This window comes from Delphinus delphis, chromosome 2, assembly GCF_949987515.2.
Source record: "Delphinus delphis chromosome 2, mDelDel1.2, whole genome shotgun sequence".
Classification (NCBI taxonomy): domain Eukaryota; kingdom Metazoa; phylum Chordata; class Mammalia; order Artiodactyla; family Delphinidae; genus Delphinus; species Delphinus delphis.
This window is the reverse complement of record NC_082684.1, coordinates 134,393,049-134,418,519: the sequence shown is the minus strand read 5'-3', so window position 1 is coordinate 134,418,519 and position 25,471 is coordinate 134,393,049. Positions and strand designations below refer to the sequence as shown.

Genomic DNA, 25,471 nt, shown 5'->3' with positions numbered 1-25,471 from the left:
GACATATGCCTACAGCTGGGTGACCACTACCATACAATCAAGATATAGAATATTCCCCATCTTTTATGTGTATGTCATCCACACCTAATTCAGTAACAACTTTCTCAGCACACCCTTCTTCAAGATTCTCAAATGCATTCAACTTAGTTTTTATGGAAACAGCAACTCTCTTTTTGTATTCCTATTTCATCAGTTTATGTCATATTTAATTAAACTGTGCAATCATTATACAAAAACAGATGCAACTCACAGTAGGCAGTTTGAGGACCAACGCGACTGCTTATTGGTAACTTTCAGCTCAAGTGTGTGGGGTCCTCCAGGAGCCTGTGGAGGCTGCGTTTTGCGGGCGTCAGTCAGTCTGTTTTATGGAAGAAATGGAGAGGCTGGTTAATCCAGGGAGCCATCTAAGCGAGGGTCTGTCAGATTCCCATGCTTTGCCCGTGGCCACTCCAGCGATGGCTGGTGCAGACTTTGGTGCGCCGTGCTAGTCCCCTGTCAGCAGGAAAAAAAGCTGGATTCCATTCTGTATCCTGAGCTTCGTTAAGAAGAGAAGGATGCAGAACATTTTAGAAAGCTTTCTATTCCGAGTGGGAGGTAAATGAAGTATTCGGTTTGAAGCCCTAAAAGGGTGAGCTTGGGATATTGGAAAACTGGCCTGTGTGGACTCATCCCTTCTTCAGTGACCCTGGATCAGTGCCCGAGGCGGGTCTGCATATGCCAGAGCTTTTCTTCTCTGCCTCACGGTGTACGGGCTGGGGGTGGACGTGGGTGGGAGCCATGCGCTGAATCTGGAGAAGGGAGAGCGGCAGTGACCTGAGTCACCTGGGACACCGGCATGGGGGAGGGGTGGGAGGCCTGGGCCAGGAGGACAGCGGCTGCAAGGGGCGTGGGGGTGGAGTTGGGGGTCTGGGTGCCCCCTGGAAATGTCACCTTCTCCCCTGCTCTCTTCGGCTCACCGGCCCCCTCTCTCGCCCACCCCAGCTCCTCCGGATGTTCTTCCGGCAGCAGGATGAGATTCGGAGGTTGAAGGAGGAGCTGGCCCAGAAGGACATCCGCATTCGGCAGCTACAGCTGGAGCTGAAAAACTTGCGCAACAGCCCCAAGAACTGTTAGCTCCCCGGCTGGGCTGCTTTCTAAGCCGATCTCTCCGTTGTTTCTACTCGTCCCTTCACTTCCCATTCTCCGGTGACCCCAGAGACAGAACCAGGACTGGAGCTGGGGGAGTGCCTGAGGACCCCACCTGCCACCTCAAGAACTGGAAGCTGACCTTTGACCTGTCGACCTCACGCTAACAAAAGCCCCCAGCCTCTCCCGGAGACCCAGGCCGGCAGCCCCTTCCCCTGCCACCCCAGGAGCCCCGGCTTCCCCTTGGCTGGCAAAGACCTTGGACTCCCCGAGGGGTGCCCTCAATGGACCAGGGAGCGGAGGGGGAAGCCAGGACCCCAGGAGACTTAGAGGTTGAACTTTTCCCCTGCAAAGGGGGCTGCCAGGACATCTCCGTGCTCCCTGCTGGGGCTCACAGTGGCCCTGATGGACGCACAGTAAGGGCTGGATTGCCGGCATCAGCTGTTCTCCCTCCCATCCCCCACCTCTCTCCCCGCACCCCCCCCCCCGCCCCCGCAGCCCTGGAAGCCCACTCACCTGACAAGGGTTGCGAGCAGCCCAACTCCTTCCTGTCTCTTGTCCCCTCTCTCTTATCTTCAGGGAATTAAGAGGATCGCTCGCCAAGGCCATAATGCCCCCTTGCTTTCCCCTGAGGCTCTTCAAAGCTCTGGCAACACCCTTCTCCCATTGACTTTGTGAAGCAGGCAGGGTAGGGAATCGTGTCTCCATTTTACAAGTGACAGAACTGAGGGTTGCAATGGGGTAGTGGCTTGACTAAGTCACCCAGCAGATGAACAGTGGACCCAGGACCAGGACCAGTGGTGTGCAGACCTCAGGCCCGGACCCTTCCCACTGCATCAAGATGCCAATCCCACGGGGGCATCACCAGGGCCCAAGTCTCCGTGGAGGAGAAGACTGGGAGCCTCCCAACACCAGTAGTGCCAATGTGTCTCACTGCCCAGTTGAGGCCCCTCACACTCAGTGTCCCTACGTCCTCCCGGCCCCCACCTTCTGCTCCCACCCCCCAGGGGACTCCCTCTGAGATGAGGCCTCTTCCTCCTGGAGGCTGAGGCTGAGAAGGGTGGAGCTGGCCCTGGGGAGGCCGAGCAGGGGCCGGATGGCTCCAGGGGCCGCTCTGTGTGCATGTCTCTGCCCTGCTCTCTCAGTCACGGTCAGCCTTAACAGTTGTAGGATGACCACAGCCCCTCACGTGGGTGTAGCACTTTAAAGTTTACACAGCCCTTCGACACTTAGGATCCCATTTGAGCCTCATCTCAGCTCCCAGAGGAAGGGAGCATTCTCCCCATTTTGCAGATAAAGAAACTGAAAAGCGGCCCAGGGTCACAGGACCCTGGGAGATGCCACATTTCACTTGGTCTTCTACAATTTTCTTTTTTTCCTCTTTCTCTCCCTTCATTTGTCACTACCTATGGAGTCCATGAACACTGTTCTTAGAAAAGTCACAGTTTAGGGGTGAGGTCTGGCCTGGGCACCAGGAAGTGGGTGTCCACTCTTCTCTCTCATGAGCTAGGACCTACTAGATGCATTGTGCTCCACACTGCTTGTCCCACGGCCGCCCTGCACAGCATCCATCCACACAGGCGGGGCTCCCTAAGCCCCCCCAGGGACCTGGGCAGGGAAAGCCCCCCTGACCCCTCGGGCTTTTCCCCCCAAGAGCCTTCCACCCTCTCGGCCAGCTAAAGCAGGGTCTCCTCACCCCCCAGACCCCGCAGCTAGACGGTGTAAGCTTACATCTCCTCTTCCCCACACTTCTGAAGCTTTTTTTTCTTCCCCCCCTGACCTTTGTGGTCTTCTGTGATTATTTATGCTGCCTCCTGAGGATAGAATTGAAATAAAATGTTTTCAACTTGTCGGACCCGGGCACGGCCAGCTCATTTAACCTGGGAGGTTCCTGCTCTTGGTCACCATGGTATCTTGACGGTCAGCTCCCCGGCCACAGCTCCTCTGCTTTAGTGGAACAACAAATCACATCCGTGTCTACAGATGCCATTTCACACTTTCATCCATCTACAGCAAGGCTTCTGAACGTCAGCCCTGTGGACGTACGGCGCCAGATAATTCTTTGCTGTGAGGGCTGTCCTGCGCCCTGTAAGCCGTTCAGCAGCATCCCTGGCCTCCACCAGTCAGATGCCACAGCGCCCCGAACCCAGTTGTGATAAACAAAAATGTCTCCAGGTATCACCCAGTGGCCCCTGGGGTGTCAGAATCGCCCCCAGTTGAGAACCACTGTTCCACAGTTATTCAGTAGGCATCTGCTGTGGGTCCAGCCCTGTGTTGGGGTCTGAAGGACACCAGTGTTTCACATTGGAATGGTGCTTCGCAGTTTACAAAGCACTCTTCCACGTATTTGACTCCTTTGATTTTCACGGCTCTAGGTGCTATGTTCTAACTGTTCCCGTTTTCCAGAAGAGCCATCAGGTCCAGAGTGTGACATGCTGAAGGTCATTTAGCGGGTGTAACGGAGAAGACACACAGGGACGAGGATCTTCTGAGCCCAGAGCCAGAGGAGGCATGTGTTCCCGGTCCTCAGCCAGGCTCAGCGCTGGGCAGGGTGTCTTCTGGGCAGAGGGCTGGGGCCCATCGTGAGACCAGGGGCTGCCAGGCTGCTGGGACACCCTCGCTCTCTGACCCAGCCAGACTTGTCATGGAGCAGAGTCGTCAGGCTGCAAAGTGGACAGGGATGTGGCAGTGTGGACAGCACAGGAAACTCAGAAGAGCCACAGGAAAGCAATGAAAGCCTTAGAAAAAAGGGCAGGATAGGAAATGATAAAAGGCAGTGGAAGAGCAGTGGACAGGACACCGGGACAGGGAGGGCGTGGTCCAGGCCCAGCTCTGCCTCTGACGGGCTGTGTGACGGGAAGAAGTTCACTTCTCCTCTCTGGGCTTCACTTTCTCCATCTATAAAATGAGGGTATAGGGACTACCCTGGCAGTCCAATGGTTAAGACTCCATGCTTCCAACGCAGAGGGCACGGGTTCGATCCCTGGTCGGGGAACTAAGATCCCACGTGCCACGCAATGCAGCCAAAAAAAAAAAGGGGGATAGGAAAATTGGAGGGTCCATTCCTGGTCTAACACTTGAGTTTCCACTACACCAGCATTTGGAAGAATGGGACAGATCCCCAAGACCACCCATTGTCTAGCACGAGTGATACAAACAAGAAGTATATCAGGCGAAGGGAAGCAGCAGGGTGGCTTCCTCCAGGACTTGGGTGCAGAAAAGTACTTTTGCTAAACATGAATTTGAAAAAGACACTCCTGGAGTTTCTGCTGTAGATCAATTCACAGTCCTGGGCTTGAAAGAAATGCTAAGGTCATTGAGAGTTTGGCCTCCGTGAGCTCCTTCTCCGGGGATGCCAAGGAAGGGGGGTGGAGCTGGGTCCTTGACTGACGCTTCCTCCCACCTGGGCCCAGGGGAGCAGGTGAACGCACAAGGTGACCTGTCTCATGTGTGCCTCTGTCCCACGGGACCCCCAATTCTGAGCCCAACTGGGCAGCTCTTTACTCATCACTTACTATGGCAGATTGTCCAAGGTCAGAGTCGAACGTGGTTTCTCTCCAGGCAGCCCACTTCCCAGCTGCATTTGTTGATGAACCCATCAATTGCTTGTTGGTTGTCCACGTGTCCTTTAGTTCTTCACATACGGGGATGTACTCCATGCCTCGTCTGTTACACTGATCCTGCTGACAGTTACGGCCTTGCCCACCATGTTGCTTTGATTATTATAACCATATAGGAGAACAAGACCCTCTAGCTCTTTGTACCCCTTCCCACTGCCATGTTCCCCACCAGGTGCTTGCTCCCTTCTTTTCTCCAAGTGAGAACATCTTAGGCTAAACTCCAGACCCTTCTCTTGTATGGAGAGGTTCCTCTGGGGCATGCCTAGAATTCTTGTCTCACAGCCCTCCACATACCAACACCTACCTGGGTTTTCAACTCAGCCTAACACACCCTGAGTGGCTGGATCTACTCAGTACTGGGCGCTGGAAACCCAGAGATGGGAAAGAACCAGGCCTGGGGCTTCCCTGGTGGCACAGTGGCTGAGAGTCCGCCTGCCGATGCAGGGGACACGGGTTCGTGCCCCGGTCCGGGAAGATCCCACATGCTGCGGAGCAGCTGGGCCCGTGAGCCATGGCCGCTGAGCATGCGCGTCCGGAGCCTGTGCTCCGCAACACGGGAGAGGCCATGACAGTGAGAGGCCCGCGTACCGCAAAAAAAAAAAAAGAACCAGGCCTGCCCTTGAGGGGCTCCAAGCAGTGGTCCATGTATGGATATGGTGTCACCCAGCAGGACGTGGAGCCCCTGGAGGCTGGGGTGAGTTCCACCCTCTGCCAGGTTCCGTGTGGAACAGGCAGTTGTTAGGGATTTGCTGACTCCCAGATTCCCTTCAGCCAGCCTCCCAAGAGCCCAAGATGGGCTTGGGCATTTTTAAACCCTCTCCTGGCGCTGGGCAGACATCCCAGACTGCCAGTGGACCGTGCAGAACGTGGCTGCTTCTTCACTGTGGAAAATGCCTTCATATTGCAGACACCTCCACCACAAGGGCCCTGTCCCTTAGCCTTCCTGCTTGGAAGGGCTGCGGTGACAGGGCTGTCTGGGGCAGAAGCAGACACTCACCTTCACCACAGGAAGCGTTACCAGATCCCTGTCCTCCACCCCTGCCCCTCCAGTCCACCATCCCAGGGAGGGGGGATGCAGGCCCTTGGAGCAGGGAAGGGAAGAGGGCGATGTTGACAGAAGCCCCTTACTCTCTGTGCGTGTGTGTTTCTATTTGGGAACAACCTGCACACTATCTTCCCTTAGAATTTTAATTCAGTAACAGACACGAGTGGATCAGCCTTACTGTGAGAGAGAAGGTGAGCATCTACAGGGTCGGGTCTGCAGAGTTCTACGAAACTCCTGTCCCAGAGCCCCTCCCTTATAGCTGGCTGTCCCATTGCCTGGAATCCCCCCCATGAGCACCGTCCTTTTGGGTTAAGCATTGCCCTTATTGCCAGAGCCCTACCTATACATGTCCCCCTGGGATTGGGATGCCGACGTGAACGGGGTTGAAGGACCGAGGAAAGGAAACAAGGGGGCAATGAAAAAGGGTGGGCTCAGCTGGGAGGAGGGAGATGGCGACACTGAAGACAAAGGTCTTGGATTTCAAGGTCACAGTGATTAAGGCAAGATTCAAAGACCAGGAAGTTTGCTTGGAGCTTGAATCCAGCCAGCAGGTGGCAGGTTATGGCCTTCTTATCAAGCCCATTTTTTTGGAGCTGGGTCCCCTTCTGTCACCTCCCACTTCACCCCAGAATGAATAACCCAACCATAGGCACGAGGGCCTCGTGGCATGCAGGCACACAGAAGAGCCAGCATCTGAAACGCCCCAAGTATCAAAAGAAGGGAGGCTCAGAAGGGGGCAGCGGGACCCTCGCTGCCCCAGGTCAGCTCTCTCCAAGGAACGGCCAGAGGAGGGCGCTCACCTCACCTTCCTCTGAGGCTGCCTGTTCTGTTCTGAATAGCTGGAAAGAGGCTGGATCGGGGTTCCTGTCCCAGCCCAGCCCCTGACCTGCTCTGTGACCTTGAGCGGCTCCCCCCTCCCTGCCCTGCCCAAGGGACAATGGCGGGGAGGGGCCTGGTGAGTCTGCAATTCGAAGAGGCTGGGAGCTGAGGAGGTGGCAGAAGGAAGCGCCGGGGAACATGAAGGGAGGGAAGAAAAGGCAGGGAAGGAGGAGAAGGGGTCTGAGGCAGATCTCTGCAGCCCGGTGGTCACAGCCTAGCCCGGGCCTGGTGCTCACCAGCTCTAGACCCTCGCAGTCTCCAGGAAGTCGCCGATGAGAGAAATGGGAGCTGCGTCCTAGGCAGGGATACAGCCCGGGGCAGAGGAAGAAGGGTCTCGGCTAGACCACGGAAGCCCTGAATCCTTGCCCCGGGAGGCTGGACGCCACTCAGCTAAAGCAGGAATGAACCCCTCCCGCTGGCTGATGCAAAGGGAAGGGATCAGGGGAGGCTGTGAAACAGGGAGCCAGGCGAGGGTGGTGGTTTAGTGGTGGGTGGGGGGAGGGGATGGGGAAGGGGTGCCTGGGGCTTCAGGATGTTCATCTTAGGGGAGGAGGAGGGGGAGGGGAGGAGGGGCAGGGGGAGAAGAGGGAGAGGAAAGGGGTCATGCGAGGAGACCTCCCAGGAACGGATCCAGAGCTGGGATGGGAGATGAGTCACCCCCTGCCAACAGACCTAGGCACCTTGCTTTATACCTCTCTTAAACCGGCACCATCCCCAGCGGGGGACCTAGGACAGAGCTGGCTGCACCCTGCTTAACAAGTGACCTTCAGACTAGCTCACAGAGGGATGGCCGTTCTTAACTCCGTTGGGTTCTTTTTGTCACTAAAAGAACTGTTCACCTCTTGGGGCTGCTTGGCACTGTCCTGTGAAAGTCCGCCACCCACCCTAGGGTCTCCCACCCTAACCTGTCCCCCACCTGCCTCAGGATGCCTGACATTCACACATTTGTCCATCCTTTGGTGAAGTCATTTGTAATGATAATGAAAGTAGCTTATTTGTCTCTCTTTGCCTACTGGGAGGCAAATAGACAGTTTTCATTCAAAAAACTATTTTATGAAATATTTATCAAGCGCCTTTTCTACATCAAGTATTATCCTAGGTGCTGGGACAAAAGAGATGAACAAGATATAGCTCTTGTTCTCACAGAGATTCCACTCTAATTCATAATTAAAATTCACATGCAATGCAGAGAGGAATGTCTGGGAGGACCTAGAGGGCTAACAGTGATTTTTTCAGGGTGATGGGATAACAGGTTAACTCTATCCTTTTTGAATATCTGCATTTTTCTACAATAAACAAATTTTTTCAATAAGAGAGGAAGGTTTGGGTTTTTTTTTTTTTAAGATTTTAAACACATGTAATAGCATAGGATTGGCTACTAACTGTTTCCCTTGGGATGAAACCTCAAGCTTATTCTGCTCAGTTCACCAGGAATGGGAACTGGGGCTTTTCCTCCCATGTCTCCACGGCCCCTCTGGACCAGAAAAGATTGCCCACGTGGGTAGTTGGATGGGGTGAGCAACGCACGTCTGGCCACGTGTCACTTCTGTTGGACGCTTGACGGGAGGGAGCCTGATAGGAGACCTCTCCCCACCCCCCCCCCCACCAGCTCCCTGCCACCACAGCTCACATGGATTCCTGCACGAGCAAAGGTGACCACAGATTTTCCCTGGGCTACTCTGGATCCTCTTGATGGTGACTTGGGCTTCCCTGATCCCTCTAGGTCTGGTGCCACCCACTGACCTCCTCCTACCCTACCCCAGGTGTCCCCAGTCCCTAATCTTGCCTAAGGAGGAGCAGGGCGCACTGGGTCTTCACCCATCCTCTTCCCAATCTACTGTTTGTGGCATAGAATCCGTGACCTGCTTCCTCTGGCATTGAGCCCTTTCTCCTCTTCAAATCAAAACCCTAGGCTGTCAAAAGTCTTTATTGTCTCAGCCATGAATTTTTGAAAATATGTTTGGAAACTCAGAAGCTGAGTATTGATTGTTTTTTATATATTCCTGCTATCAGAATCCTAGTTTTCCCTCGGGCAGTGAATATCTCTGGCTGGGATGGGGAGAAGGTACGTCAGGCACTACAAGATCAACAACTGTTGTTTACCAAATCCATCCGTTCACCCACCTCCCACCCCACCAACATGCATGTATGCGTGCACGCACACACACGCACACGCACACACGCGCACGCACACACGCGCACGCACACACACACACACACGCACACACACATACATCCCACCCCACCAACATGCATGTATGCGTGCATGCACACACACACACACGTACCCACACACACGCACACACACACACACACACACACACACACCCCTGGATCATTAAAATGGCCAGAGATTAAGATAATCTAGAACTGGAGAAAATTAATTAATGACATGGAGCTGGAGAACATAGTTTTTTTGCTAATTTTCAGTTAACATTTGCTGGACAATGACATTACATTAGGTGCCAGTGATATAAAACCGATGGAGATACACAAATTGCTGGCCTTGGGTTTATTGAGAGATGTAGATATGTGAATGAGTAATTACAGTTCAGTGTAGTAAATGAAACAAGAGGCAAGGGGGCAGGGCACAACCTTTGAAAGAATGACATAGCCCAAGGACATGACATAAAGTGATTAGAAACAAATGGGTCCAAGATGGCGGACAAGTCAACTTTTTCCACTAGACCTTGAGCCTCAGTATATGCTCACAGCAGCAAGCTAAATGACACACCCACAGGCGCCATGACAGTTCCAAGGCTGACCATAAGGATCAAAAAGTGGGCGGTGGGACTTCCCTGGTGGTGCAGTGGTTGAGAGTCCGCCTGCCGATGCAGGGGACACGGGTTCGTGCCCCGGTCCGGGAGGATCCCACATGCCGTGGAGAGGCTGGGCCCGTGAGCCATGGCCGCTGAGCCTGCGCGTCCGGAGCCTGTGCTCCGCAACGGGAGAGGCCACAACAGTGAGAGGCCCGCGTACGCAAAAAAAAAAAAAAAAAAAAGTGGGCGGTGGCCCAATTCCTGGAAATCCCCACCCCTTCCTGAAATAACTGGAATACTCCTCCCACTCATTAGCCTATGAAATTACCCACTCCTATAAAAACTGACAACCGCATACCCTGGTGCCTTTCTCACCCTCTGAGATGGTCTACACTCTGTCTGTGGAGTGTGTTTCTCTCTAAATAAATCCACTTCTTACCTAGCACTTTGTCTCTCACTGAATTCTTTCGGCGATGAGACGTCAAGAACCTGACCTTCATTAAGTCCTGAAACCAGGTGTGTGATCTCAGTTGGAAGACTGTGGGTTTTGGCCGGTTTCAAGTCCCAGCTGCATGCGTTTGAGTCCCAATCAGGGTTTTGGCTGGGTTTGAGTCCCGGCCGTGTGGGTTCAAGTCCCAAACTGAGGTGCACGGTTTCAGCTGGTGACCACAAAGGGACAGTGGTAAGGTAAGAAAATGTTGAGAGTCAGGTCTTGGTCCTAAAGAGGCCAGTAGGATGCCACGAGCCAGGCATACAGGGGAAGATGTTCTGCCGACGTCTGCTCATTTTTTTTTTTTTTTTTTTGCGGTACGCGGGCCTGTCACTGTTGTGGCCTCTCCCGTTGCAGAGCACAGGCTCCGGACGCGCAGGCTCAGCGGCCATGGCTCACGGGCCCAGCCTCTCCACGGCATGTGGGATCCTCCCGGACCGGGGCACGAACCCGTGTCCCCTGCATCGGCAGGCGGACTCTCAAACACTGCACCACCAGAGAAGCCCTCTGCTCATTTTTGACCAGTGGGTCAACCCCGTATACTTATGCACATCCAACAGCAGGTCCAAGACAGAATTGTTCATCTCTATACTCTTCTCCTTGCCTCTGAGGTTTTTCTTCTATATTCTTGTATTCTTGTTCATTCCTGCTCTATTTCTTTCTTTCTTCTGTTAAACCCAGAAGACCTGTGTGACCACCAAGGTGTACTTTTTATTGCTTTCACTCCCCTCCCTCTGACCCTTACAAGTGCTGACCCTTTATTCCCAACTTATAGGTAGAACAACTCCCACTCATCGTCAACACAACTGGGGACGTCTTCTGTGCCATTTCTTTGCGACTTTTTGGACACTAACACCTGGTTGGGAGACTACCTTGGAAGGGATATCATCTAAAATTGTAAGTACAAATCTTGACTAAATTGCACGGTGGATTTTGACCTAAGAGTGGAGTTTTGGATAGCTCAGGAGTTAAAGACATCACCTCAGGCTTGTCTGAAATGGGTCAGGCTGCAACAATCCCAACCAACACCCCTCTGGGCCCTATACTCCAGGATTAGGAAAGATACGGACAACAGGAATTAAAAGGAAAAAATTTAGTAGGTTAGGTAATCAGGTTGGGCCACAATATGAGTTAGGACATTTAAAATGGAGTGAAGTACCTTATGTTCCAATTTTCATGGCCTTGTATCTAGGCAATGAAACCCAAAAGGAACTTAAGGTGTATGTAGCTCGGGAGGGATAACGCTAGGAAGGACACAGAGGACATTTTAACTGACTCACCCTACAGGTCCATGGATCCCTACTCCCCCGAGGTACAGACCCTTTTGCCTATGCATTCCATAGCCTAGTCTGCCCCAGACATCAGGCACAAAATTCAGAAAGCAATTGCTGGTCCTCAGACTCCAATGAATGATTTGTTCCAATTGGCCTATTTGGTTTTCAGTAATAGAGATATGGCCCAAAAGGCTGAATGCACCCAAGAGAAATATGCAAAAGGCCCAAATGATTGCAGTGGCTTTGTCCACTCAGAGATCACTAAAGGGGAAGCTGGCTTTTCTGGGCCAATCTGGCCCTGGCAGACCACAAGGCCCACGGGTACCCATACAAGGCCAGTGTGTGCCGTGTGGACAAAAGGGGCACTGGAGGGAAGATTATGATTGATGTGCCCTTTACAAACAGCCAGGGCATTGGAAGAGGGAATGCCCCAGATGCCAGGGAGCGACAGGGACCCCTCAGCCCTTGATGGTTTTGAAATCAGAAAACTAAAGGAACCCAAGGCCGAAAGCGGCTCCGCCTAGAGATACATCTGCATAACTAACTCTTGGGTGGTCGTTGATGTCGCGGCCATTTCATAGGATTTCTTATAGACACTGGTGCAACCAGGACTGGAAACCTTAGCAGCCATAAGGAATACGTAATGGGGTCTTCAGGGAAGAGACAGGGGCACACTTTCCTGGAACTCCTTTTGTGCGAGATCGACGGCCAGCTGTTTTTACATTCCTTCCTGTTTGTGCCTGACTGTCCCATCCCTTTAATGGGAAGAGATATATTAACTGAATGAGGGGTCACTCTGTTTCTCGAGGGGCAAGGAAACCACCCTCATCACCAAATGGTTCTAACAAAAAGCAAAACGGAACAGATAAAATCTGAAGCTAAAATAAAAGCCTTAGTAAACCCTGGAATACGGAATATCGAGGTTCCGGGCTTGGCCAACTATATCCAGCCAGTGATTATTAAGTAAAAAGCGTTATATAGTATCTAAATATAAGGTACAAATTTCTTAAACCTAGGGAAGATCCTCAGAAATGTTTGCAAGTAGATTACCAAAACAGCAGGCCGCCGGTCTGCCTAAACGGACCATAGCTGATATTCAGAGCCCGATAGGAATTTTGGAAGAGGCCTTCTCCCCTAAGCTAAATGAGGAAAAGTAAAACTCTCCAACATAGGTGAATGGGTCTGTCAGTCCTTCAGTATCATTGAGGTAACCACCCAATTCTTTGAAAAAGAAAACAAAACTGTCTTTGTTTCACAAATGTTGTCTTTAGGGGATCAGAGGTGTGGCTCCAAAAATAATACAAAGCCCACCAATCCTTTTACCACTCCCAAAACCTTCCCTATTTATCTTAAGAGGCTAGTAAGGAAAACCAAGTCATCCTAGGAGGAACTTGCCTGTACCTTTGAGATACAAATGTCCTATCTGGTCTTCTCAGGAACCCTTATCTCTGCTATCTTTTAAAATAAACGAATGTTTAAAAAGTAATTTAGAGGGCTTCCCTGGTGGCGCAGTGGTTGAGAGTCCGCCTGCCGATGTAGGGGACACGGGTTCGTGCCCCGGTCCGGGAAGATCCCACATGCCGCGGAGCGGCTGGGCCCGTGAGCCATGGCCGCTGAGCTTGCGCGTCCGGAGCCTGTGCTCCGCAACGGGAGAGGCCGCAACAGCGAGAGGCCCGCGTACCGCAAAAAAAAAAAAAAGAAAAAGAAAAAGTAATTTAGAACTTTACTTGTCAAGGATAAATAGAAATCTTAAGTGTCTTTTCTGTAAATGCTAGTAAAAAGGGTTCAGCCATCTAGGTAGGTGACCTTGATTAGTTCCATCTGCTAGGAGCCCAATTTGAATCCAGCCCCTTGTAACTGATGGCTTTTATATTGTGCCTGACTCAGGGCTGAAATTTTTTTTTTTTTGGAGGTACGCGGGCCTCTCACTGTTGGGGCCTCTCCCGTTGTGGAGCACAGGCTCCGGACGCGCAGGCTCAGCGGCCATGGCTCACAGGCCCAGCCGCTCCGCGGCATGTGGGATCTTCCCGGACCGGGGCACGAACCCGTGTCCCCTGCATCGGCAGGCGGACTCTCAACCACTGCGCCACCAGGGAAGCCCAGGGCTGAAATTTTGAAATGGGAACTGTGAGGCCTCTGTGTTTGTGTGTTCATATGTATCTATACGTGTGTTGTAGGTGTGTGATATTGCCAAAAATGGATTCGTAAAAGAACTCTACTTAATAGTATTAAAAAAAATTAAGTGCTTATATAAATACTCAGAAATAGAAAATAAGTGCTTATATAAAAAAATTAATTAAAAAAATTAAGTGCTTATATAAAAAAATTAAGTGCTTATATAAATTAAAAATAAAGTGCTTATATAAATACTCAGAAAAAAATTAAGTGCTTATATAAAAAATTAAGTGCTTATATAAATACTCAGAAATAGAAAATAATCTGGCCAGAATGAATTTCAGGTTCATGTCATCTGGAAAATATTCAGTACTAAACTGCTGTCTGGTACTGAAGGTGACTTAAGCTTGTTGGTTTTATTAACATAGACATGTAAGAGTCATCGATGTTAAGCGTAATACTTCTAATAAATCTAAGTTCATTAGAGGTCAAATAAGACCTTATTCTATGTTACAAATTTGTCAACAAGAAAGGTAACTCAATGTGAAAAAACTTTTTAAAAAATTTATTTATTTATTTTGGGGTGCATTGGGTCTTCGTTGCTGCGCGGGCTCTCTCTAGTTGCGGTGAGCGGAGGCTACTGTTCATTGCGGTGCACGGGCTTCTCATTACGGTGGCTTCTCTTGTTGCCGAGCACGGGCTCTAGGTGTGTGGGCTTCAGTAGTTGTGGCGCACGGGCTCTAGTGCACAGGCTCAGTAGTTGTGGCGCACGGGCTTAGCTGCTCCGCGGCCTGTGGGAGCTGCTCCGCGGCTCGAACCCGGGGAAGCCCGAAAACAACTTCTAAGAGTAAGATATGTATTTTTAGTAAAAGAAGGTGTGAAGAATGAAAACTACTGAAAAGAGTTATACATGATCAGGATTTTCTAAGATTGGATTAAATTTAGTTGGGTAAATGGATTTTGTTGGGAGTGGGCTGGGACAAGACTGGATTTGTTTTCTCCCTCCAAAGTTTTCTTGAAATGTTGCTTTTAATAACAGATAGTATGAGTTTTTTGCCTTTAAGTGATCTGTATTTGTTTTTGAGATCTTTTGTAACTTTAGTTAAGTATTGTCTCACAGTGACCTATGATCTTATTTGACCAAGTGTTTTAAAACTTTTGACAAACTTCCCAAATGTCAAATTTTAATTAAGCTTGTTTTGATTTCCAGCTAACTTTGGGGTACGTTAGAGGACCCCTAGGTATCTTAGAAGAGAAATATTTAACTAGGGTTATTTGGTATGTTAAATGTAATCATTCGTATTTCTGCTTATTGTAACCAAGTTTCTTTATCGATTACATTGTAATCAGATGTTTAACTATGCCTTTTAAGTCTTTTGTCATTTATAGATATTTTTGTACTCTGATGCTGTTACAAAAAGTGCTTCATCATCAGGGAGATTCATAGAAAGTCTATGGAAGCAGTTACAACAGTTCCACACCAAGATGATGGCTATGCGAGGATTCCAAGCCCATACTGACTTAAAACAAGGAACTGTCCTGCCCCAGGGGCCCCCTAGATCTGGCATCCAGGGATGTTTACTCCCTGACAGGCAGGGTCGATGCCCCTACTCAGCCTTGAAGTAGTTACACAAGACGGACCATCACCCTTCTGCTTCCCATAAGAATATGGGAGTAAAATCTGAGGGGGGAATGAAATAGGCGGCAAGAGGGCAGGGCACAACCTTTGAAAGAATGACATAGCCCAAGGACATGACATAAAGTGATTAGAAACAAATGGGTCCAAGATGGCGGACAAGTCAACTTTTTCCACTAGACCTTGAGCCTCACTATATGCTCACATCAGCAAGCTAAATGACACACCCACAGGCGCCATGACAGTTCCAAGGCTGACCATAAGGATCAAAAAGTGGGCGGTGGCCCAATTCCTGGAAATCCCCGCCCCTTCCTAAAATAGCTGGAATACTCCTCCCACTCATTAGCCTATGAAATTACCCACTCCTATAAAAACTGACAACCGCATACCCTGGTGCCTTTCTCACCCTCTGAGATGGTCCACACTCTGTCTGTGGAGTGTGTTTCTCTCTAAATAAATCCACTTCTTACCTACCACTTTGTCTCTCACTGAATTCTTTCGGTGATGAGACGTCAAGAAACTGACCTTCATTAAGTCCTGAAACCAGGTGTGTGATCTCAGTTGGAAGACTGTGGGTTTTGGCCGGTTTCAAGTCCCAGCTGCATGAATTCGAGTCCCAATCTGAGGTGCACAGTTTCCTAAGTAGTATGTAGGAGCAATCAAAACACCACTTTATGGTGATAGGTAGTCTGAGTTTTATTTTTTATTTATTGAGATATAATTGATATATAAGTTTGTGTACGTTTAAGGTGCACAAGGAGTTGATTTGATACATTTGTGTATGGCAGCATGATTACCACCGTAGTGTTAGCTAACACTTCTATTACTTCACATAATTACCATTTCTTTTTTGTGGTGAGAACGTTTAAGATCTACTCTTTTAGCAGTTTTCAAGTATACGATACTATATTTTTGACTATAATTACTAGTATTTTTGACTATAATTACTAGGCAGTGCATTACCTTCCCATCTTCTAGTTACAAGTTTGTACCCTTTGACCAGCATCTCCCCAAACCCGTGGTCCCCCCCGTTCTCTGGTAATCACCATTCTTCTCTCTGTTTCTATGAGTTTGGCTTTTTTTGATTCCACGTGCAAGTGATATACGATATTTGCCTTCGTCTGGCTTATCTCACCGAGCACAATGCGCTCAAGGTCCATCCACGTTGTCGCAAATGGCAGGATTTCCTTCTTTCTAGTAATCCGAGTTCTTAAAGTGAAAGTAGTTTTCCACCAGAGAAGAGAGAGAGGCCTTCCAGTCGGGGGACAGCGTGTGCGAATTCACAGAGGAAGGAAACAGCTGACTCTGACTCAGGTGAGTGACGGGGGTGGGGGGGGGCGGGCGGGGGGAGCCCAAAGGGCCTGGACTTGCTGAAGGAGAAAGCTAGTGAGCAGACAGTCTGCAAAGGGCCTTTTCCTCAGGCAATTTTCTGGAACGCACTATGGAAAGCCCCAGGAGGTTTTTATACATCAGACTGATCAGATGAAATTTGCATTTGAGAGAAACCAATGGGGAGAATGCAAAAGAGAGACACTTAGGGCAAGAGGCTGGTGAGGAGCTTCTGGGAGTACACAGGTGAGATATGAAGGGAACTGACCTCGAAGCTCAGGAGCAGTGGGGGAGGGTGTGTGTGTGTGTGTGTGTGTGTGTGTGTGTGTGTGTGTGTGTGTGTGTGTGTGTGTGTGTGTGGAGGCTGCAGTGTATGATAAAGTATTACACTACGTTGCAGAGAGATCAGGGGAATGATTATTCTTAGTGGGTCATGAAGTCAATTTAATGCGCTCCAACCAGCATTTTTTGGTAGAAAAGAATTAAGTAGAATAGGAAAGATATATTAGTGTGTATCATATGAAATAAGAGTAACTGTGCGTGAAACTTTGTTCAGTGCTATACATGCAGGTATTGCTCTGTGTGTGGGGGAGAGGGGGAGCTGTGTACAGAGATGCAAGGAAAAATACGTGTTTTTCACTGTGGGTGGCAACCAAACAAGTTTGGAAGCCACTGATCCGAGAACGCACTAATGGTGCAAAGCAGAGAGTAATTGCCAACGGGATTCCCAGAAGAGAAGGATTGAATCCACGTGTGGCTGTCAGGGATGGATTCCCAGAGAATTTTGGGAGTGGGAAGTGGGCCTTGAAGGAGGATAGTGTGTGGATGGGAGAGAAGTGGGGAAAGCATCCACGCCAGGGAGAAGGGGGTAATCTGGCTGGATTCCTCCTTAGCCTCAGCCTTTCCTAACAGCCTCAAGATAGTTATCTTGAGGAGGCTAACATTTCAGTCTCAGCACAGAAAAGCATCTGCTGACAGAGTATCTTTTCCTCCAGCACTTATGTAAAACCCATCTGTCAAATAACCCATGTCTCTTTTGACCTTCTACACAGGGGCACTAAGTTCATTCTCAAAACAGCTTACTTGACTAACAAACAAGGGATGTTGTCAATTTTCATGAAAACTCTCAAGGGAAGGAGAATTGAATGAGCTGAGATCTGGGTTCAAGGTCTAGCCTAGAAGCTCATTCATCCAGTCACTTGTCATTTCTAAACCCTGTTTTTGCCCATCATAAAATGGGCTAATCAGAACGACCCAGCCTTTCTCCCAAACTTGTGAGCATCAAATCAGATGACATAAGGGGTGCAAACCTAAATTACCAGGGATGCAGACAGGTTACTTTTCCCATTTGCCAAAAGACCCAACTAATGTCAGATCCTCTGAAAAATAAATACAGTCTGGCAACCTTGTCATTGTTGTAGCGGATACAAGACGCTATTGTTTTATCAGCTGGCACCAGAGTTCCTTTTTAGGGAAGGAAGTGTCTTTGTTTAGGAAAATACCTTGACAGGCCCCTTGGGGATAGAAGGTGAGGCCCTAAGGACATGGGTGGGGAGGAAACAACAAAGATAGCTAAATATTCAATGGCTCTGCCTAAGAATTGAACAAGAATTTGGTGGGAATTCCCAGGCGGACCAATGGTTAGGATTCCACGCTTCCACTGCAGGGGGCTGGGGTTCAATCCCTGGTCGGGGAACTAATATCCCACATGCCACACTGTGCAGCCAAAATAAAAAGAAGAATTTGGGGATGAGGAAGAACAAAGGAGAGATGAAAAAGGAAAACTAAGCAATCTGGTCAGATACTAATGCCGTATTCTGTGAAAAATTGGGGAAGATTTTTAAGAACAGAGAGATCTCTGGACTGCAATTCTGCAAACCAGTCCTCTCTCCAGTGTAACCTATTCTCCAAATCTCCAATAAATGTCTATTACAAAGCTGCCTTTGTGGGAGCAGGGCTAGTGGGCAGCAAAGAGTACGGGCTGTGTTCAACTTTGGGGGCAATTCTGGGATAGAGATAAAGGCGTGTCCACAAGACAACAAAGAAAGAAGTTTAGAGTCAGGTGACACTGAAAAACATAGGCCCAGGGAATTCACAGAAATCTTGGAGAAGGCCTGGGTTTTCCCTACCTTGTGAGATGGGGTTCAAACCAATCACATGTAGAGTTGAGGTGTTAGGATTACCCCAGTAGGTATATGAAACCATTGACCATCCAACTCAATTATCACAATAAACATTTTTCCAGGCTTCTCTCTGGCTGAAGTCAGTATTATGTGGCCATTACTGATTGAACTTAAGTCATAATTTAAGAATCAACCACACAAGAGAGACCACACCAGCTTTTTTCTTCTCTTTTTCTGACTGCATCCTGACCAATATACACTCTGGGCAGTACTAATCTAATGCAGATAGGTAATCCCTTTCTGAGCATCATCTGTTACAGCTGCATCCTATTAAAGCATTTCACCATCATCTCATTGAATACCAGGTCTTCAAAATAACTTTATGGGGCAGGAAAAGCCTGGGTTATCAACTCCACGTTAACAATAAGGAAACTGAGGCCCAAAGAATCAAAAAAAAAAGAAGAAAGAAAAAATTACATTTGTATTAGGTATGTGCGATAATCTCAGATTTTAAGGAATGTTGGAGTCATAGATATAAATGCATGAAAAGTCAAACAACAACATTAAAGAAGTACGAGTAAATGTAAAAATAAATGTTGTAAGGGAGAGCACAATTAATTTCCGGAAGAATGATAGAGATCACAAGGCATCCAACATCAAAGTCGGGCCAGCTCAACCTTCTCGTGACCCCACCCACTTCTTTCCATCTTGTTGGCCTCCCAAAGCCACTCATTGTCTCCACCAGGATTACCATAATATCTTCCTTACTAGTCTCTCTGACTCTAGGTTTGTCCCTATAATCAGTTCTCCAAAAGGCATCTTTATAACATGCAAATCTCACCCTATCACTCCCCTACTTAAACCCTTAGGGGCACCCCACTGCCCTAAATTAGAAATTGTTTAACCTCATCTATACACAAATCTTTCTTGATCTGGTCCTCTTATCTCTCAGGCCTCAGCTCTTGCCATTTGCTGCCTGAAACTCTGCTCCTTATAGACTGCTATATAATTAAATAAATATTTGGTCTCTGTGCTTTTCCCTGGCACAGAGCTCCTGAAATCCTTGGGATTTCCTGAGTGATAGGAGTGTCTTGTTATTCGTAAGGAATCCCTTTCTATCCTAAATTTATGCTAAAGAAGTGATTTAGGGCAGGGACCCTAGATAGCCTCCAGATGGGGCTGGTTACCAGAAGGACCAGGTGATTAAAGTGTGAGAATTTCCCGCTGGGAGTTGGTAAGGAAACGCTGGAGGTTGAGGTCTATAAAAACCCTTGAAGAGCAAGCGAGAGAGAGTAGTTTGGAGTTGGTCAGCACGTCCACATGCTGGGAGGATGGTGCACCCCAGTTTCACAGAGAGAAGTTCCTCTGCTCCGGACCCTTCCTGATCTCTTCCTGTGTACTTCTTTATTATCAGCTGGTAAGTGTAAGTAAAGTGACTTCCTGAGTTTGGTGAGCTGATCTAGCAAATTATCAACCCCAAGGAGGGGGTCCAGGGAGCCCCTTATTTATAGCCAGTAGGTCAGAGGTTTGGGTGGCCTGAGACTTAAAACTGGTATCTGAAGTGGAGGTCGTGTTGTGGGACTGAGCTGTAGGGTCTGCGCTAACTCTGGGTGGTTAGTTTCAGAATGAATTGAATTGTTGAACACCCAACTGGTGTTGGAGAATAGGTTGTTGTCCAAAAATGTGTCAGGTGGATACTTTTTGTTTTGCTTTTGTTACTGAACTGAAGTTCATGTGCCCAACACACAGTGAGGCCAAACAAACTGAAACGTCAGAGTTTGGAGCAGAGAACAATTTATTGTAGGGCCAAGCAAAGAGACCAGGAGATTTCTACTCAAAAAGCCCAAACTGGGGCTTGCCTGGTGGCGCAGTGGTTGAGAGTCTGCCTGCCAATGCAGGGGAAACGGGTTCGTACTCCGGTCCGGGAAGATCCCACATGCCGCGGAGCGGCTGGGCCCGTGAGCCATGGCCGCTGAGCCTGCGCGTCCGGAGCCTGTGCTCCGCAACGGGAGAGGCCGCAACAATGAGAGGCCCGCGTACCGTTAAAAAAAAAAAAAAAAAAAAAAGTCAAAAATTAAATTATTGGGGCTTCCCTGGTGGCGCAGTGGTTGAGAGTCCGCCTGCCGATGCAGGGGACACAGGTTCGTGCCCCGGTCCGGGAAGATCCCACATGCCGCAGAGCGGCTGGGCCCGTGAGCCATGGCCGCTGAGCGTGCGCGTCCGGAGCCTGTGCTCCGCAACGGGAGAGGCCACAGCAGTGAGAGGCCCGCGTACCGCAAAAAAAAAAAAAAAAAAAAAAAAAAAAAGCCCAAACTCCCTGATGGTTTTTAGGGAGAAGTTTTTATAGGCAAAATTTGAGGTGAGGGCTGCAGGATGTGTGACTTGCTTCTGATTGGTTGTTGGTGAGGTAACAGGGTGGTGTTCCAGGAATCTTGTGCCCAGCCTGAAGTTATTACCCTCCACCTGGTGGGGGGCCTGCAAAAGAACTCAAAGATATTGTTACGTATATTCCTTTTGGAGAAACCGGGACCCTGCCCCATTGCTACACTATTGTTTCTTGGCTGACCCTCCCTTGTTTCTACATTCTCTTACTTCCCCGATTAGTAATTGTTTGAATCTGCTCTTTGGAACGTAGGGAAGGTCCAGGAGGCTGAATGAAACCTATTTCCTACAAACCAGAAACAGGGAGCACAGAAAGGATTTGTACCCAGGAGGGACCCCACAGGGTGCTGCTTGGTTTCACTTTGTTCTCCTGATTTCATGAACTATTTTTCCAGGCACTCTTGCCTCCTGGCCTTTGTATGCCATGTCCCTTCTGCTTGCATCACTTTTTTTAAAAAATATTGATTTACTTATTTATTTACTTAGGCTGTGCGGCATCTTTAGTCATGGCACGTGGACTTCTTAGTCGCAGCATGAATGAGGGATCTAGTTCCCTGACCAGGGATCAAACCCAGGCCCCCTGCTTTGGGACAGTGGAGCCTTACCCACTGGACCACCAGGGAAGTCTCTGCTTGCATCACTCTTGCCCACTCTCCTGGTCTAGCTAATTTCACCTTATCCTTCAGGACTTGACTTTGATATCCCCTCCAAGAGGTTCTTCTTATCACTAGAATAGGTTAGAACCTACACCCTGCTATTTCATAGCATCCTCGATATCCCCATCCTAATGCTTATCACACTTCACTGTTGTTACTTGTATAATTGTCTTCTCCAAGAGTGAAGGCAGCTGTCAGCTCATTGGTGGGTGGACCGGATGGTCTGTCTTGCTTGCCTTCATTTCCAGCACCCAGCATAGCGCCTAGTGTGTTATAAATACTTAAGTGTATTGAGTTCAGAATGAATGAATGCATGTCGTAGGTACTTGGAGGGGAAAAAAAATTGAGGTGGTCAGGAGAGAGGTAGACTAGGACTTGAATGACAAGTGGAGAAGCTTCCATAGTCACCCAGTACATCAGTGACAAACCATGGCTCCTTGCCTCCCCATGGAGTGCCTGCAGAATGGAGGAAAGAGGATGAACTATGAGAGAAGAGCAGGCTCTAGTGCTGCCTCTGTGCCTCACCGAGTGGCTTTGAGAGTGTCATTTACCCTCTCTTTCAGAGCCTGAGTTTCCTTATCTGTAAAATGGGGCCCCTACAGCCTACCGGTGGGTTTCTGTGAGGTTCGAGGAGGTCCAGAATGTGTAAGTCCCCAGCACAAAATGTACCTGACCGAACGCATGTGAATTTGTTTTCACACAGCCTCCCCATCCAAGATTTCCCAAGCCACTGGCTAAAAGCCAGCCTGGGAAAAGCCAGCATCTTTAACCCCAGCTCCCTGGCCCTAAGCAAACCCACTCTGCCCAGTCTGATCAACAACAGGAGATGGGCCATCTGCTCTGTCCACCCCAGAAACAGCAGACAGTACCCAGAGGCTTCCTCACACCAAGCTTTAGGAGTACCACCAAGCCAGAGCCACTGACTTTAAGGGATTTACCTCCCACAAGGCGGCAGTGTCTTTTCCCCTATTAATTTGAGTAAAGAACTTTTTTTAAACTAAATTCTCAGGAATTTTAACCCTCTCTTTAATCTTCTTTGTTAGACAAAAGGGCCCCCCCCAAATCCTCCGAGAAACAGAATTTATTAGGTGCCTGCAATGTCAGGGTTGTGCCGTATACCCACTCTGCAAGATTCCAAACTAATTAGGGGTGTGGTAGACCAAGCCATGCTCCCCCAAAGATAACCATGCCATTATCCCTGAAACCTATGAATATGTTTTGTTACATGGTAAGCAACTTTTCAGATATAATCAAAGTTTTGCATCTTATGGTGATTATAGGGAGATATCCTGTATTACCTGGGTGGGGCCGATCCAGTCACGTGAGCCCTTAAAGGTAGAGCACTTTATCTTGCTGGAATCAGAGATGAGGAAGAAGAGGAAGCTGGAGATTCAAAGCATGAGAGGGCAACCGATTATTGCTGGAGGGGTGGAGGCAGCACATGGAAAGCATGAGAAGAAGTAAGGCAGCATGTAGAAGCAAAGACCAGCCCCCGGCTGACAGCAAGGAAACAGGGACCTCAGTCCTACAACCACAACAAAAACAGAATTCTATCAGCAACCTGAAGGAGTGTGGAAGTGGATTCTCCCCCAGAGCCTTCAGACAAGAGCCCAGTCCTGACACTTTAATTTCAGCCTTATGAAAACCATAAGCAGAGAACTCAACCAAGCCTGCCTGGACTTCTGACCTACAGAAATGTGAGATAATAAGTGTGCTGTTTTAAGCCACTACATTTGTGGTGATTTGTTACCATAGCAACAGAAAACTAATACAGGGAGACAGGGCTTATGTCTTCGGGTCCTTCAACCTAGAGCTTAGCCTTAAGCTGCCACAGCTGTGAATTCCTGTGCATCTGAGCATGTCTGGAAAGTTGGAGGTTGTGGGTAGGCCATAGACAGGAAGATTGAAGCGGGGAGAATCATTTTCCATAAAGGTCAGGTCAGAGAGCCTCTCTCAGGAGAGATACCCAACCCACAGACTTGGTACAGGGACCCAGTTCTGAGAGCAGGGAACAAAAAAAGAGCCCCACCACACATGGAGGTTATTTAGAGCAGATGGGAGGAGGATGAGAGATCCTCCCTGTGGAAATTCTGGTCAGTGACCTTTGGCCCGCAGGAGGACAAATGGGAGAAAGGCAACCTACTGAGTTAAGGGCCTGGTGGACTAATTGGGAAGTACATGTGAGACCCACCTGGATATTCCCTAAGCTGGTTGAGAGAGATTCGAGAGCCTCTGGGATTCCTGCAATTCTGTGGGTAGAGATTGGGTCATAGAAACATTGTTTTATTCATGTTATTTATGATGCAGTTATACTTGCTGCCCTCCAAGCTGGTGTGGCCTAGAGAAACAGAGTGCCCCAGAGCATTACAAAAGATTGGAGTTATTTTAAAGCAGGTCTGTTGTGGCCTAACTGATAAACCAAGAATGACACAGATTTAATGTGTGCAATTTTATGAATTTGGACACATGCTCACACTTGTGAGATCTTTACCACAACCAAAGCAATAGACATACACATCACCTCTCAAAGTTTCCTTATGTCCTTTTGTTTGTTTGTGATAAGAACACTTAACACCCTCTTTTTTAAATTAATTTATTTATTTTTGGCTGAGTTGGGTCTTCGTTGCTGCGCGCGGGCTTTCTCTAGTTGCCGTGAGCAGGGGCTGCTCTTCGTTGCAGTGCGCGGGCTTCTCATTGCGGTGGCTTCTCTTGTTGCGGAGCATGGGCTGTAGGCCTGTGGGCTTCAATAGTTGTGGCACATGGGCTCAGTAGTTGTGGCTCGTGGGATCTAGAGCACAGGCTCAGTAGTTGTGGCGCACGGGCTTAGTTGCTCCGTGGCATGTAGGATCTTCCCGGACCAGGGCTCGAACCCATGTCCCCTGTATTGGCAGGCGGATTCTTAACCACTGCGCCACCAGGGAAGTCCCACTTAACACACTCTTAACAAATTTTGAACGAGGGACTGAAATCAGGCATTGACTTCCAAGTACACTGTAGGTGACAAGGACAAATTTGAATGGGGAAGTTGTTGGTTCGGTGAGATGCTGACCTCCAGGAAATGATGCAATCCAGGAAGTTATATATTTCACATAAAGTCACAACCAGGAAGTGGTGCTTTAGTTCCAGTGAAAAGCACGGGAGGCATTGTGGCTGAGGCTGCACAGGGAGCTTCCTGAGCAAATGGCTTGGGGTTGGATGCTGAGCTTTGCAGGAGAATTGATGGCGGGTTCATAAAGGAGAAGAAAGGCAGGGAGGGATGGACCACCCCTTGGGGAGGAGGCAGGCCCTGAGGGGGGCGCCCCATCACAAGCATATTCTTGAAATGACACAGGATCAGGAAGCAGGCTTCTTCCAGTATCCATAGTTGACCCCTTTCATCATGAAGGAAGAACAGCTGAAAAGAATAGATGTTTTGAATACTACCGTGAAGCAGAAGAAAACCAAGACAATGTTTTAGTTAAATAAGGAAAGTAAAGAAAAAGAAAGGAAGTACAAACCTCAAAGCACCAGTAGCAAATGTCCACCAGGAACATGAGAAGTTATGGGAAAGATCTCAAAGGAGACAACAAATTCTGTCCCTTTCTGTTGTAAAGCATCAAATATGACTTCTAGCTTTAGGGTTCCAACCATGGCCAGAGAGTGTGGATCCCTCTGACCTCGGGACACAAAGGGAGTTTACGAATTCAGGAACCATATCAGTTCCAGAAACCCCTTCCAGTCACCTCCAAGATGCCAGGGCAGAATAATAATGGGACAGTAAAAAAAGGGTTCCCAGGATACAGCGAACATCACATTTTTAGATCAACGAGAAAGGAGGCAGAACATTTTTCTCCTAAAGTTTTCCAAATGCCCCATACTCCAAAAAAAACTCTCAGCAGAAGTATGAAAGAGAAAAAAAGCTAACAATGAAAGAAAAGGTAAGATGAAGTTGGAAGGAGAGCTGACCACTTTAAGAAGTATGAAAAGGGTGACAAAAAGAAGAGAGGCATGAAAAATTAGGATCCCCTGATGGAACTTTATCCAGAGCCTGAAGTGAGT

The 25,471-nt window shown here is 48.7% G+C and overlaps 1 protein-coding gene across 2 annotated transcripts in view; it reads left to right on the top strand.

Moving 5' to 3' along the window:
* Positions 1–2,977, top strand: part of CORO2B (coronin 2B) — a 139,252-nt gene extending 136,275 nt beyond the window's left edge. For both annotated transcript variants that reach the window (XM_060005705.1, XM_060005704.1), the window contains exon 12: positions 982–2,977. In XM_060005705.1, coding sequence (XP_059861688.1) covers positions 982–1,113 — 132 coding nt within the window. In that variant the 3' untranslated portion in view covers positions 1,114–2,977. The remainder of the gene's footprint in view (positions 1–981) is intronic.
* The last annotated feature ends 22,494 nt before the right edge of the window (positions 2,978–25,471 follow it).